The 14,190-nt window shown below is 31.1% G+C and overlaps 2 protein-coding genes across 6 annotated transcripts in view; one reads left to right on the top strand and one right to left on the bottom strand.

The window, feature by feature from the left end:
• Positions 1-9,624, bottom strand: part of LOC143047732 (alpha-N-acetylglucosaminidase-like) — a 39,122-nt gene extending 29,498 nt beyond the window's left edge. Inside the window, exon 1 of the mRNA XM_076220997.1 lies at positions 9,604-9,624. The gene's annotated coding sequence lies outside the window, so the exon portion shown is untranslated. The remainder of the gene's footprint in view (positions 1-9,603) is intronic.
• LOC143047774 (tyrosine-protein kinase SYK-like) overlaps positions 1-14,190 on the top strand; it is a 34,420-nt gene that overhangs the window by 2,507 nt on the left and 17,723 nt on the right. For 2 of the 5 annotated variants that reach the window (XM_076221025.1, XM_076221035.1), the window contains exons 2-5: positions 2,183-2,256; positions 3,107-3,337; positions 9,091-9,325; positions 13,726-13,773. In XM_076221025.1, coding sequence (XP_076077140.1) covers positions 3,162-3,337; positions 9,091-9,325; positions 13,726-13,773 — 459 coding nt within the window. In that variant the 5' untranslated portion in view covers positions 2,183-2,256; positions 3,107-3,161. The remainder of the gene's footprint in view (positions 1-2,182; positions 2,257-3,106; positions 3,338-9,090; positions 9,326-13,725; positions 13,774-14,190) is intronic. The other 3 variants (XM_076221050.1, XM_076221057.1, XM_076221042.1) reach the window with 2 other exon arrangements.

Genomic DNA, 14,190 nt, shown 5'->3' with positions numbered 1-14,190 from the left:
GGGATCGATTCCATGTAGACCTAAAATTAAGTAACCCTATCCATAGAAATAACCATTACCCATACATGTACCTTCCAAGAATAATAGCCCTGAAACCAACCCTTACCAGGGCCCTGTAAAGTAAATAAAGGTAAACATGTTCACTATCAAACAGCATATTCATTGAATAACAGTTACTTGACATGCCAAAAACAACCCCTTTTGGAATTACCCTCTTCCTGTGGACACTGAACATCAATTTTCAACAATGTTTCATCTTTTCTTCCCATTTTTTTCACCAATATTATCTTGTCTGCAAACAGCATTTGCATTGATGGTTTGATTTATCTCAAGATATAAGTTTTTTTTTTCGTGTGCTTTTGATACAATTACATGTATTTAAAAATATTATTGCGAACCCTATCATAGTTTTCCATAGATTCACCTGCAAGTTACCTGTCCATTTAAACTTTTGTAAGTACTATTGTCCCATTGAACAAATACAACAGGTATTGTTCTCTGTATAGTTTATTCACTCAGACCTTTAAATTTCTTCCAAGAGAAATCTATCACTCATTGATTAATTTACCTGAGTAAAAAAAAATTCTTCCAAATAAATGAAATAAAATTGAGAATGGAAATGGGGAATGTGTCAAAGAGACAACAACCCGACCAAATAAAAAACAAAAAACAACAGCAGAGGGTCACCAACAGGTCTTCAATGTAGCGAGAAATTCCCGCACCCGGAGGCGTCCTTCAGCTGGCCCCCTAAACAAATATATACTAGTCCAGTGATAATGAACGCCATACTAATTTCCAAATTGTACACAAGAAACTAAAATTAAAATAATACAAGACTAACAAAGGCCAGAGGCTCCTAAATACACTTGTAATTGTTCAATATACCCTGGTTGTTGTTTTTTATTCTTCATTCAAAACTAAGGCTTTGTTATGTTTTCATGAAAAGATGTCAATAGTGTATTTATTAGGACAGAAATCAATATAATAGATGCCCAAGGTGTATGAATCTGTGTTTTCTTATTATTTTTTTATATTCTGTAAACCAACTTATTTTCACAAATAGTAATTCATCTCAACTTATTCCTTTTATGTTGATTTCTCAGCTATGTATCTGAATAGATTAATAATTTTCTTGCTGTTTTTATGTAAGGGAAGACCAAAAAGTAACATTTGTACAATGATTTATTTGTACTCTTATAATAAGACACAACACCACAAAATTGCTTGCAAAAATTAGTTGGTTTACATATTTGCATATTTTTTTACTATTTGTATTTCTTTCAGCTGGATTGCAATAAATAAATAGGGGTAAACGGAGTGTAAAATTAGGAATCTTTTGTTAATAAGGGATTCCAAATTGATTGAACAAAGGCTTTTAATTTCATATCTTGAATAATTTTGAAATTTTGAAAATGACTTTGAAATTTATTTTGCAAACTAACTTAACTAAATAATAGCAATACACACTTGGCTGAGATTCATTTTACTATCATAAATACTGAAGTATGAACAAACTAATCCCCCCTTAGACAAGCTAACCCTCCTATAGGTAGGTTAATTATACAAAAGTTTGATCAGAAATCAACTTTTAATTTTTGAATCAGTGTTTATATTGAAACAATTAAAAATGTATTATTGATTTTGAATAAATACAATGCCACATGCAGTTTTGCAGGAGTTCTTATTTATTATTTGTACATGTATTTTTATCATTGACAGTTCAATTTTTTGTTCAGGTAAATTAATCAATGAGTGATAGATTTCTCTTGGAAGAAATTTAAAGGTCTGAGTGAATAAACTATACAGAGAACAATACCTGTTGTATTTGTTCAATGGGACAATAGAACTTACAAAAGTTTAAATGGACAGGTAACTTGCAGGTGACTCTATGGAAAACTATGATAGGGTTCGCAATAAATAATCTTTCAGCAGACAAACTGATTTGATAAATTAAACAATAAAATGTCTGTTTCAAAAAGAACATTGATGCAATTTTAATTTATTTATGTCTTCAATTTTGATCAGACACTTTATTTCTTGAATTTACATGTCATGCATGTACATAGAATGTACATGTCATGCATGTACATATAGTCAGTAAAAACAGTAGTCGTTTATTTATTTTTTCTTTCTTATTGCAATGCAGTTTGCTATAGCATCAGTTCAAAATCCTTTTTTTCAGATGAAATGCCTGTAACAAGTGAAAAGTTCATCAGAAGCAACTGAATAAACTAATCTACCGAATAGAATCATAAGGTAAACTCTTAATGTCAATGTGACGTTTGCATTTTTTTACGCCCAACACGCGAAACAAGAAATGTGTTTTTTAATTTGATAGATGCTTTTTGTGTTTTTTGTATATGTTTGTTGGTCATGAGATTATAACACAGTGACGCCTGCTGTAACCATATTTTGACTATTTTACCAATTATGTCTGTTTTGTTCACGCATCGTTGTAAAAATAATGGAATTTGATGCCATTGTCTTAAAAAAGAGGTTTAGCGCTATAAAACCAGGTTCAATCAACCATCTTCTACTTTGAAAATGCATGTACCAAGTCAGATATATGACAGTTCTTTTCCATTCCTTTGATGCATTTTATCCTTTGATTTTGCTATTTGATTAGGGACTTTCTGTTTTGAATTTTCCTCAGAATTCAGTATTTTTGTGATTTTACTTTTTATTCATATGTTTAGTACAAGATTTATTTGATAGTGAAAGCCATCTTATCCTTATCAGAGCTTTCTACAATGGACTAAGATAATGATTTTAATGGTGGCTATTAGTATGATTCAATGTTATATGGTTACTGTATGTCTCTGACATATATATTTTTTACATGACATACCTCAATGCCTGTTTCACGTGTTTAAAGTATTTCAAGTATTTCCATTACAGAAGGTCCAAATTGTTAGACATATGCATCTTGTAGATAACTTGTATTCATGTTATTTTTTTATGGAAAAATCTTTCACAAAAGTTCATTTTCACTTTTCAAATATTATACTGAATGGGATTCCTTATTATGTCACAATTTTTTATTAGATTCATATCTTGTTTTTATGGTGATTCTGGACAGTTTAACACACTTCTCTTTTATTTGCAGGAATATTTGTTTTTGAATGGTTCAGTTTGAAAAGTAATTAATGGTTTGATAACTAATGGCAACGGCAGCTCCAATTAAACCGTCATCGGTTTCATATTTTTATGGTAGAATAACAAGAGAGGAAGCAGAGCAAATTCTGGCCAGCTATGATAAGAAAGAAGGATTATATTTACTAAGAGAGAGTATTAACCCACTAGGAAACTATGCTATTAGCATCTGTCATAATAACAAGTAAGATAACTTCATTCCATAGAAACTGATTCTTGTGTTTCCTACAGGAGGTTTTGACTTGTTATGGTGTTCTGTCATTGATTTTCTAGTCACCCTGCCCTGTTTTGAAATTTTTTGGCTGCATATCTTTTTCAGTCGAATTTCATAACGCCTTGTTGTAATGTAAGATCGGTTCTCTTTTAACAATGTTTAAATAAAACCATTTTGAATTATTTCTTATTACTCAAAAATAAAATTTAAATGACCGACAATTTATTGAATTTCATGATTATGTTAGAAAAATTTTGAAGCAATCAAGTACAAATAGGTTCATGATTATATCTAAAAGGACAACATACACCTCCTCAATTTTAAAATGTCGACAATTTAACATTAAAGTTGAGAGAAACTATGTGATATGGTTTTGATTAAATGTACAACATGTAGTACACTTCAAATCAACATTGTTTAAAAAAAAAAAAAGAAACGCCCATAGAACTGAGAGTAAAGAAAAAAGATAATCCGTCTTAAAAGTTGTTTACAGTTATAAACCAAGTCAATGTTAGCTTTAATTGGTATTTATAAACATGTAAGATCCAAAAGGTATTTGATGCTGATTCTTTTGTTCAGCTAAAAACAATACATATGCTCTTGGTCATACAAGTCTTGACCAAAAAATCCTTAGATAATCAGGATCCAGTATTTAAGGTTATAACTGGAGTTATTGATTAAAATGAGGCAGTTTTATCACAGGAAGGATGTACATATATTATTTCTTACCAGTAAATATGAAACAATGGTATATTTAACTCTGAAAATCCCTATCCATAACAGTACCTTTATGCGGTAGAGGGTGCCCTAAAAGTGTATGTTCCTTATGAGGTGCTGACCAAGTGTTGTTACTTTGTTGCTGATCCATCATCCAAGATGGCTGCTAGCGGGGGACTTAGTTTAACATAGAACCCAATGGGAAATGCATACAAATGACTTCTTTTAGAGAACCACTGAATGGAATGAAACCAAACATGGCATGAATGTTCCTTATGAGGTGCCTACCAAGTGTTGTTACTTTGTAGCCGATCCATCAGCCATGATGGTTGCCAGCTGGGGACTTAGTTTAACATAGGACCCAATTGCATATGCATACAAATGACTTCTTTTAGAGAACAACTGAATGGAATAAAACCAAACATGGCATGAATGTTCCTTATGAGGTGCTGTCTAAGTGTTGTTACTTTTAGCCGATCCATCATCTAAGATGGTCACCAGTTGGGGGACTTAGTTTAACATAGGACCCTATGGGAAATGCATACAAATGACTTCTTTCAGAGAACCATTGAATGGAATGAAGTCAAACATAGCATGAATGTTCCATATGACATGCTGACCAAGTGTTGCTACTTGTAGCCAATCCATCGTTCAAGATGGCTGCCAGCGGGGGACTTGGTTTAACATAGGACCCAATGGGAAATGCATACAAATGACTTCTTTTAGAGAACCATTGAATGGAATGAAGTCAAACATAGCATGAATGTTCCTTATGACATGCTGACCAAGTGTTGCTACTTGTAGCCAATCCATCGTCCAAGATGGCTGCCAGCGGGGGACTTGGTTTAACATAGGACCCAATGGGAAATACATACAAATGTCTTCTTTTAGAGAATCCCTGAATGAAATGAAGTCAAACATAGCATGCATGTTCCTTTGACATGCTGACCAAGTGTTTTTTTTTAGGGATCCATCATACAAGATGGTTGCCATCTGGGGACTTGGTTTAACATAGGACCCTATGGGAAATACATACAACAAATGTCTTCTTTTAGAGAACCACTGAATGAAACCAAACATAGCATAAATGTACTTTTCTTAGTGAGGTGCTGGCCAAGTGTTGTTACTTTGTAGCCAAATTTTATCTTTTTTTATATGATTTCAAAAACCCAGGTAGAATCAGGTGAGCGATACAGGCTCTTAAGAGCCTCTAGTTTTTTGTTGTTTTTTTTTGGCAGGGGGGGGGGGGGGAATTGCTTGCTTGAAGTTCAAGGTCACATACTAAAGTTGAAGTTGCAAATCTTAGGTCCAAATTGAAAGATGTGTCTGCTCTGACATAAATCAGGGTATTTTGGTGTTGCATTACACCTAGAAATTATTAATTGAATTTTAAGGTGCCAAATTCTTGTTTTTTTTCTGTCAAAATCTGATTTAATTCACACTTTAGTGTTGTGGATGACTTGGTAGTGTTCTCCCCAGATATTTCATTTAGCATCCTGGTAAACAGGAAAAATTAGAATACCATCTTTTTTCTAAAAATTATAGCATCACATTCATAACACAATCTATAAGAAAACCACTTCAGATAGCATCACATTACCATGATGCTAACAGGCCCTAGGGAGAACACTGCTTGGTTATATGCAAAATAAGAATTATGAAAATTCAAACACAATTACAATAATAAGTGGAACAAATTATAAACCGATCATATCAATAGTAATAATTTCAAGTGATGGTATATCAATTGAAGATTACGATTTATTAATTTATGTTTTGTTACAATAAAATTAAATGATCGTGTATCAGGAAGTATCATTAAATTTTGATGTTATGTGTTGTATTGATCTTTCTAATTATATTAATTTAATTTATATATGTGGCAATTTATCTGTTTAATGATAACTAGTATTAAGACCAATAAAACCCTGCTAAAAAATAAAACATTTTGGGCCTGAGATCTTTTAAAGGCCTTCAGAAAATACTGATTATTTATAATAATCTTTTACTTATGATTGTTCGAAACCTGCATTTATCTTCCCAAATTATCCCAATTTACAGTTTAACATGGGGACACCTTTAGAGAGTTATGATGGTTCTTGGAATATTTACCTCATGTACTTTGGTATCCCACAAATAACAATATGGATTCATTATTATTTGTTGATTACCCCGGTACCAATTTTCAAGGATTAAGTGGGAATATAAATCCACAAGTTTAAATAAAGTATGAATTTTCCATAGACTTATATGCAGACTTTGGCAGTGCATTTGTACCAAAATATTATATATTCAGGAAAAAACTTTTTCTTCAATCCACAAAAAAATATAATCCATGAAAACAAAAGAATCCACAGTAAAAATGAAATGTTATTTCAGGTAAATTCATTAGTGCATTTTCATTAAGGCTATTTAACAAAGACGGGCACATATTGATAATAGATACACAATAAATAAAAAATTACTGTATACTCTGTCAAATTACAATGTATCTATTTTATTAATAACTGACTCACTTGAATAAGGAAGTGAACAAATATTTTGATATCAAATAATACTATTCCCTCTTGACTTTGACATTTGACCTTTTAAATCAATACTTCCTGTTTCCCCTTGACTACTTATCAATGAGTATACACTGATGTAACATGCAGATGCATATTAATAGCTTATGGAAAAGTGAAAACTTAATATAACTTAAAAATTACTTATACAAAAGTACGATGTATATATACTTTTAATACTGATTTTTATTTTTGTTTGACTTATACTTATTCAGTTGATTTTGTGAGCATTGGCAAGCCACAATTTTAAGTTTTTGTAAAAATACAATGTTCCTTTAGATTTTAATTTTTTTGCTAAGTTTCCCTTTAAGAATTGGTCAAAACTATGAAATTAAGAATTCACATAAAAAAGGTTTTTCAAAAATCAATGAAAAAACATTGATTGACAGTAGAACAAAATTTTATGAATAATATGTAAAAGATGAAAAAGATATTGGAAATTATAGAAAAATATTACATAAAATTGTCAACTGTACCATTTGAAATCAACATCGAGACTGAAGAAAGCCTGAATGCAACAAACTAAAATCTACCTAAAACAAAATACGTGCTAGATTTCTTCAATGTAGATACATGTATTAAGAAATATTTGTTTTTGGCCAGTAGGTCAAAGTTAAAGATCATAGTTTATAAAAAAAAATTATTTCTAGTTTTATTTTTTTTTATCTGTAAATCAGACCTTAAAAATATTTGCTGGACTTTAAAGTTTAAAAAAAAGACATGGATGCTTCATACCTAGTGTGCAGATAGATGTTACGAAGTTTCCGTCTGTCATATGTCTATTGTCCTTGACCTCATTTTTCATGATTCAGTGACTACTTGAAAACATATTAAAATTATTTTGTCATTTGAATTTCACTTATGAGTAGTAAATTAACTATATTTGATTAATGGGTTCCTTGTAATGTCTACATACCCTTTAGACTGGTTTCAACTGACCTAATTCTGATTTAATGGATCATTGATCAAGGTTAAAATTAGGTTTTTAGTCTGAGTCTCAGATAATTAACATTGAGGTCAACATATGTGGTGTATGGAACGATTATAAGGGGTAAATGTCAGTCTGGCAGGTTTTAAACCTATCAGTAAAACCAGGATAGTATTTCCAATCTCTCTGAAGTTATCAAAGTGCCTTTAATCTACTTTGATAGAAAAGTTCTTCAAAGGTTAGACAAATTTCCTTCACAATTGAAACTGAAGCCCTTAGCAAGATAAAACTGCAAATTGAAGTGACTAAGTTAAAGATGTAAGTTCCTCCTATCTTTTCAATATATATTTATCACCGATGTTTACATTCAATAGCCTCCATTTTTGACAAAAAATATGTATTTTCCCATCTTATGTTATTTTTTTATTTTTTTTGTATAAAAGAGCCATTTACAGTTGTTCATTTTGGTAAAAAGAATTTTTATCTTGCTGGTAAATGAAAAATTTGTTCCATTTTTATTACCAATTGTTTGAGCTTCAATAAATTGATTTAACTCTGAATATCTGTTTTCCACATATTTCTGTCTCATTTTATATATTAGCAGCCAGACAATAGCTTCTCTAAATGTTCATTTGTACGATTACATGTTATGTACATATATTATTACATTTTTGTTTTGAGATTTTAAACACAATTTTACATATGTTTAAGATGTACTGTATAGCACATTTTCTGATTGTCACCGCTTCTTTAGACCATTTTTTACAAGACATTTATTAATTTTGTATTGTGTTACCAAAAGCAAAACTATGGTATTTGTTTGATACACACCTTTATGTTAACAATTGCCTCCAAACTTTTGAAGAAAGGCGATAATATCCCTGTTGGCCATGTACCTGGGTTATTTCTTTTTCATGTTGGTATATTAAATGTTTGTTTGGTTTCCCATGGTGTTTGTCATAAACATTCCAGATAAAAATTAATTCAGAAGAGGTCTTTTTATAACCCCACCTTGTTTAAGGGAGCATAAAGTTTACCCTTGTCTGTCTGTATGTCCATAAATTGGTTTCTTTTCTGTAACTTATGTCTGCCTGAATTAGATTCTATTAATCTTATACACAAAGCTTATAACCACAAAACACACATCAAGTTTGAATTCTGATGGCGTCACTTTTACTGTTCTAGAGTTATGCCCCTTTACAAATAGAAACATTGCTGAATTTTTCATTTCTGTTCTCTTACTTAAGTTTGTCTCAACCAAATGTTATGAATCTTATACGCAATGCTTATTACCACAAAACTCAAATGTATGAATTTGGTAACGATCACTATTACCATTCTTCAGTTATGTCCCTTTTCATCTTTAAATGCAAATGGGGATATCATCTGTGTCCCATGTACACATTCCCACCATTTATTTCATAAGCAACATTAATTTGACAGCTTATCATTTTTCACACATGATGATATATGAAGCTATATAGCTCCAATTAACAAACTTAATTATATTTTAGTTTCCATCACTACAACATTGAGAAAAGACAAGATGGCATGTATAAAATATCTGATGGTCGACCCTTTCCTGGACCTGTAGAATTAATACAACATCATGAGTATAATTTGGATGGTATGATTACAAATCCAAAGTTCCAATGTGTCAGGCAGCCATTCCAGAGACCTATAGCATTTAGAGGGATGACATATACAGAGCTTGAGAATGAACTTATATCTAAAGCAGAATCTATGAAGGTAAGACCAGATTGAATGTTAAGTCGATTAGAAAATAATTTGAGCTGTTTACTGCCTGTAAATTTCCCTGCCAAATTTCTTTCTTGCTTCTCTTTGTATAAGTATTGAGCTATGCTTTTTTGAAAGGCCCCAAAAAATTTTGTGAATAGTAAACCCTTGAAGTTTTAGTTTTAAAAACTTAAATAAGTCAACCTTCTACACGAAGTAAAAAAAAAAAACAGTGCAAATTGAAAAATTAAATTACAAAATTAATGCTCCATGAAAATATTTAAACTTACAGTTATGTAGACACCTACGATTTAAATCTTAATGCAGTCTCTAACTACCTTTTTCTTGGATTGAGTTTATGACTTATATCAATACTTTATCATATGATCTAACAAAGCAATGTCTATAATAATACAGTAACATCTGTTTTCTACATGCATGTGATCATACTATTGTTTATGGGCATGTTAATGAATAAATGAGTTCTTCATTTTGCATAAGAGTGTTTATCAACATTTATCAACTGACCAAGTAATAATTATGATGATGATTAAAGTAAGAGGGTTGTGAAAGGGGATAGTGCATGAAGAAGTAGTATTTAGGTTTAACTGTGAATTTCGGACTATTTGCACTAAATAGATGATATAACACCTTTGCCAGAGAAAGTTGTGATACTAAAATGTGGTGTTAAAGGATTTATTCATGTCAATTCAGAATATACTTGTATGATTGTTTGTATTAAATTAGTAGGTGAATATGAGCTCTTTCAAAACTTGGGATCCATCATTTGTCCTTCATTTTTTTGGCAACATTCTGAAAAAAAAAAAGATAACTTGTCAGGTTAACTCATTTGCTTCAATTACTTGTATGTTTCTAACTTAAAATTATATAAGTGGTTCCACACAACTAATCAACAAGCTAATATAGCAGTATTTATGACCATAACGAAGAAGGATTTTAAAGCAGATATATTTGGAAAATTTTTATCATAGGTTTATTATACACCCCTTTACAGAACGTATTTATGGTAAACCAATGTCCATCCGTCCATCTGTTGTCAACATGTTGGACACTGACTCAAAACGCTTTAACCAATTTGAATGAAACTTTGGTGAATTGTTTATATCTATTGAAGTGAGCTCCTTATGATTGTTATAAATTTCAAATTTTAGGTTTCTGAGTCACGGGATTTTATTCATTAAAAGAAAAGGTATTTTCCAGTTTTCTGACATTGACTAAAAAGCGCTTTGATTGTTTATCTGTTGACTTAAGATCCCTTTCAACTTTTAACATTTTTCAATTATAGGTTTCAGAGTTGTGGGATTTTATTCATAAAAAAGAAGCGATTTTCCAGTTTTGGTCAATAACTGAAAGTGCTTTGAGCAGTTTTCATGAAAATGGAGTGACTGGTTTATATCTATTAAAGTAAACTCCCTTTAGTTTTTTTTGTAAATTTCTGATATGACATTGAGGAGATATGGCACTTTATTCTTTGAAATTTTGTAAATTTAGACTTTTCTCCTCTATAGAATAACTAACCGAAGAATTCAAATAGAGAAAAATATTCAATGAGTGACCGAACAACACATTAATTCATGAATGCTCGTAGAGCATGAGTTAATTATCAGTGTTGTTCGTTCATGAGTTGAATATTTTTCGATATTTGAATTCTTTAATTAGTTGTCCTTTTTATTATATTGCATTTGGCAAATGGCTTTTCTTAAAGAAATTAATGTAAAACATGTAGGGAGCTATATCTTCTTTTTACGCATTCATAATTTGTTTTGATCCGCCGTTATCGATGTCTTGACAACGCCTATTGTTGTATGACATCAGAGAGTGAAATAACCACGTTTTTTTCACATTTGAAATTATCGGTTTTTATTTAACTGGGAAATCAAAGTAATTCATTGCAACCAATGTAATAATATTCTTTATTGACTTTATTTATTCAATGAGTTATGTGACATACTGATTATGACCACTGGAATTTATAATTTTTATGAATGTTTTCTGCTAAGATGTCAGCCATTTATGATTCTGAAAGATTTTTTGGTGAAATCACGTAAAAAAGAGGCAGAAGATAATTTTATTTAGTTTATGCATAAATATCAGGTTTGACATTCAAAATTTGTTCCAATGGATGTACTTTTAGCTTAATTAAAATCTTTGGACTCAGAAAAATTAGTTTCCTTGGTGTCAGCTTTTTTACCAGTTTATCAGCTGATTCATTGAAAGCTTTCGTTTTTTGAGTTTTAAGTAGGTAAATTGTTGATTTACCTTTGACCATTATGTGAGTAAGGGTATTGAAAAAAACAAATGATACGATTGTGCACTACCATTTTTTTTAACTAGGGTTTGTCCTAAGGAAACATGGAGCCTTGGTGTAGTGGTTAGTGCATCGGACTTCTAACAAATGAAAATTTCAGGGACTGAATTTTTGGCTCTCCCTTGACACCATTTGCAAGTATGGTCTTGAGGAAACGATGATAGTCCGTGGGAAGGGGACGATAAATGGCTGACCCGTGTTAAGAGAGAACCATATCTCTTGCACGTAAAAGACACCCTTGTAAATTTTGAAAAAGAGTAGGCTAATGCCGCTACAAGGCAGCACTCGCACCGGCAAAGTGTAAATGGATTAATATAAGTTGCAAAACTTGTTTCCCAATCCATTATAAATAAATATGTTTAAACTAAATTAAACTAAAGAAAACATGGGCTTTGTCGTTGCTTTTTCTAGGGGTACCCAGCCTGTATCTACAGCTCCTCCAAAACCCTGTATTAGAATTCCTTTCTTTGAAATTCACCATATAATGCCATTGTACACCATGTATTTTGTTTGTCAATTAGCAAATTATTGCTTTGTTCCGTTACTTTTTTTCTGGGATAAAGGCATAACAATTTTGTAGCCACGACACCTTTTTGATTTTTCAGTATTGGGCACCTCCTATTTTGTTTATGATCTAAATTATATTCAGGGTTTTCCTAAGCAAATCATAAACTTGGTGAGGTACAAGGGGGATCTTGTTTTGTGAGCTGAGCTTGCAATAAACTGAGTTCTACTTGTATTTTATTTTTCTCTCACTGCTTATGATTATTGTGAAAGATTTAGCAATCATAAAATAAGTTCAACCCAATCTCTTTATTGAAGTTTTTAGGAAGAATTGTCAACCTTTACCTCATTTTCTGACTTTGTGCTGACTATTCTTTTGTCCTTCACCTTATTGCTGTATATTTAACAGAAAAACTGCAAATACTTACTTTTTAAGTATTTGATTTGACTTTGACATTAGTCAAACCCACAACTTCCAGCTGTTGAAGCAGTTACGGTACCCTTGCACAAAACCATCAAGGCAGTCATTGATGGAAATTGTGTCATTGATTTAGCAAATGTCTTTTATGATTAGCCTGTGTCTCTGAGTCTCCCTCTTTTATTGACATGTAAGTTACTAGATGTTTATGCGAGGGAGAATAATTTAAGATTTAAATAACATCCTAATATGTTTATAATATATAAAATACTTGTTCTTTCTATTCCAATAAACTTTCTGCTTATTGTATGCTTGGCCATTGCTGAAAATCTTGATTTGACAAAAAAAATCTATTGATTATGCATGGTCTTGTTGCAAATACATTTTGCTCATAACCATTAATGCCGAGCCTTTTTAAAAAAGCAGTTAACTTTATATCCTTACTAAAAATATACCAATAGAAAATGTATATCTATATAAGGGTACATATGCATATAAGTATTTTGTCCAGTTGTGTATGTTTTTATGTAAATTATTTCCATGCAACCTTTGACAATTCTGACTTGCCTCTATGACCCTCTTATTTTGAGACATTTCTGAGGGGAACTTATTATCCAGACTGCATTCTGAAAAAAACTGTTTTTCATATCAATCCTCATCAACAGTATGTTATAACGGTATAAATTAATAACACATGAAAACTGTAAAACATATGTGTACCTTCTTAGGGTTTATACATCTTTATTGTTTCTGATTCCACCATTTTGTATTGTCATTAGGTTCATTGTATATGACATCAAATTTACACCCAATACAAATATATAGAATGCATTCAGAGTTTATGATATTATTTATGCATCAACTGGGTCAAGAAATTTGTAAGAATGTTATTTTTTCCAGTAGTTGTTTTACTATTTAAAAATAGAAACTGATGTAACTTTAAGGATAATTTTGGCTTCTACACCAGTGTGCCAAAAGAATCAATTGACAGGGGCACAAGGGTTCTAAAAAGAAAATTTCAATATGATCAGGTTTTAATTGTTTATGGAATTCACATAGGAAAACATACAAAATCTCAAAAGGATCACATTTAATTAAGTTTATAGCTAGCAGGAAAAGTCAGAGTTTTTATCCTTTATACAATTTTACTTTCTTCTGTAGAACAAATATACTGACTTCATTCATAGACATTCATTAAGTCTGGACAAGGTAAGAGAGCAGATCTGCTTGTGGAATATGTTATCTCTCAAAATGTATATGATTCCAATACAAATCATTTAACCAATGTTTTAAAGAATGCAACTTTCTGAATTAACAAGTGTCCAAATCAAAGTGACTGAAATGTATTTGCAAATGAATGTATAGATTCTCTTTATGCATGGGTAACATTTTGCATTTTGACAGTTATAAGCTGATTGTCTAGTCTGCATGATGTTAAAACAGTTCCAATCCTGATTAAAATAAAGATCCTTTATCTGTGCTATGCTTATAATGATCTGACATCAATCTGTTCTGCTTACTTATCTGATAATTAGTAGGTACATCACTCAACAATTTTAAAGTGTGCAGGCATTTCGATTCAGACCAGCGTGTAATAAGCTATTTTTTCCAAAATATGGTTCTTCA

Source organism: Mytilus galloprovincialis, chromosome 1 (genome assembly GCF_965363235.1).
Source record: "Mytilus galloprovincialis chromosome 1, xbMytGall1.hap1.1, whole genome shotgun sequence".
Taxonomy (NCBI): Eukaryota; Metazoa; Mollusca; class Bivalvia; order Mytilida; family Mytilidae; genus Mytilus; species Mytilus galloprovincialis.
The sequence above is the reverse complement of the archived record's forward strand: the minus strand, read 5'-3'. Positions and strand labels throughout refer to the sequence as shown.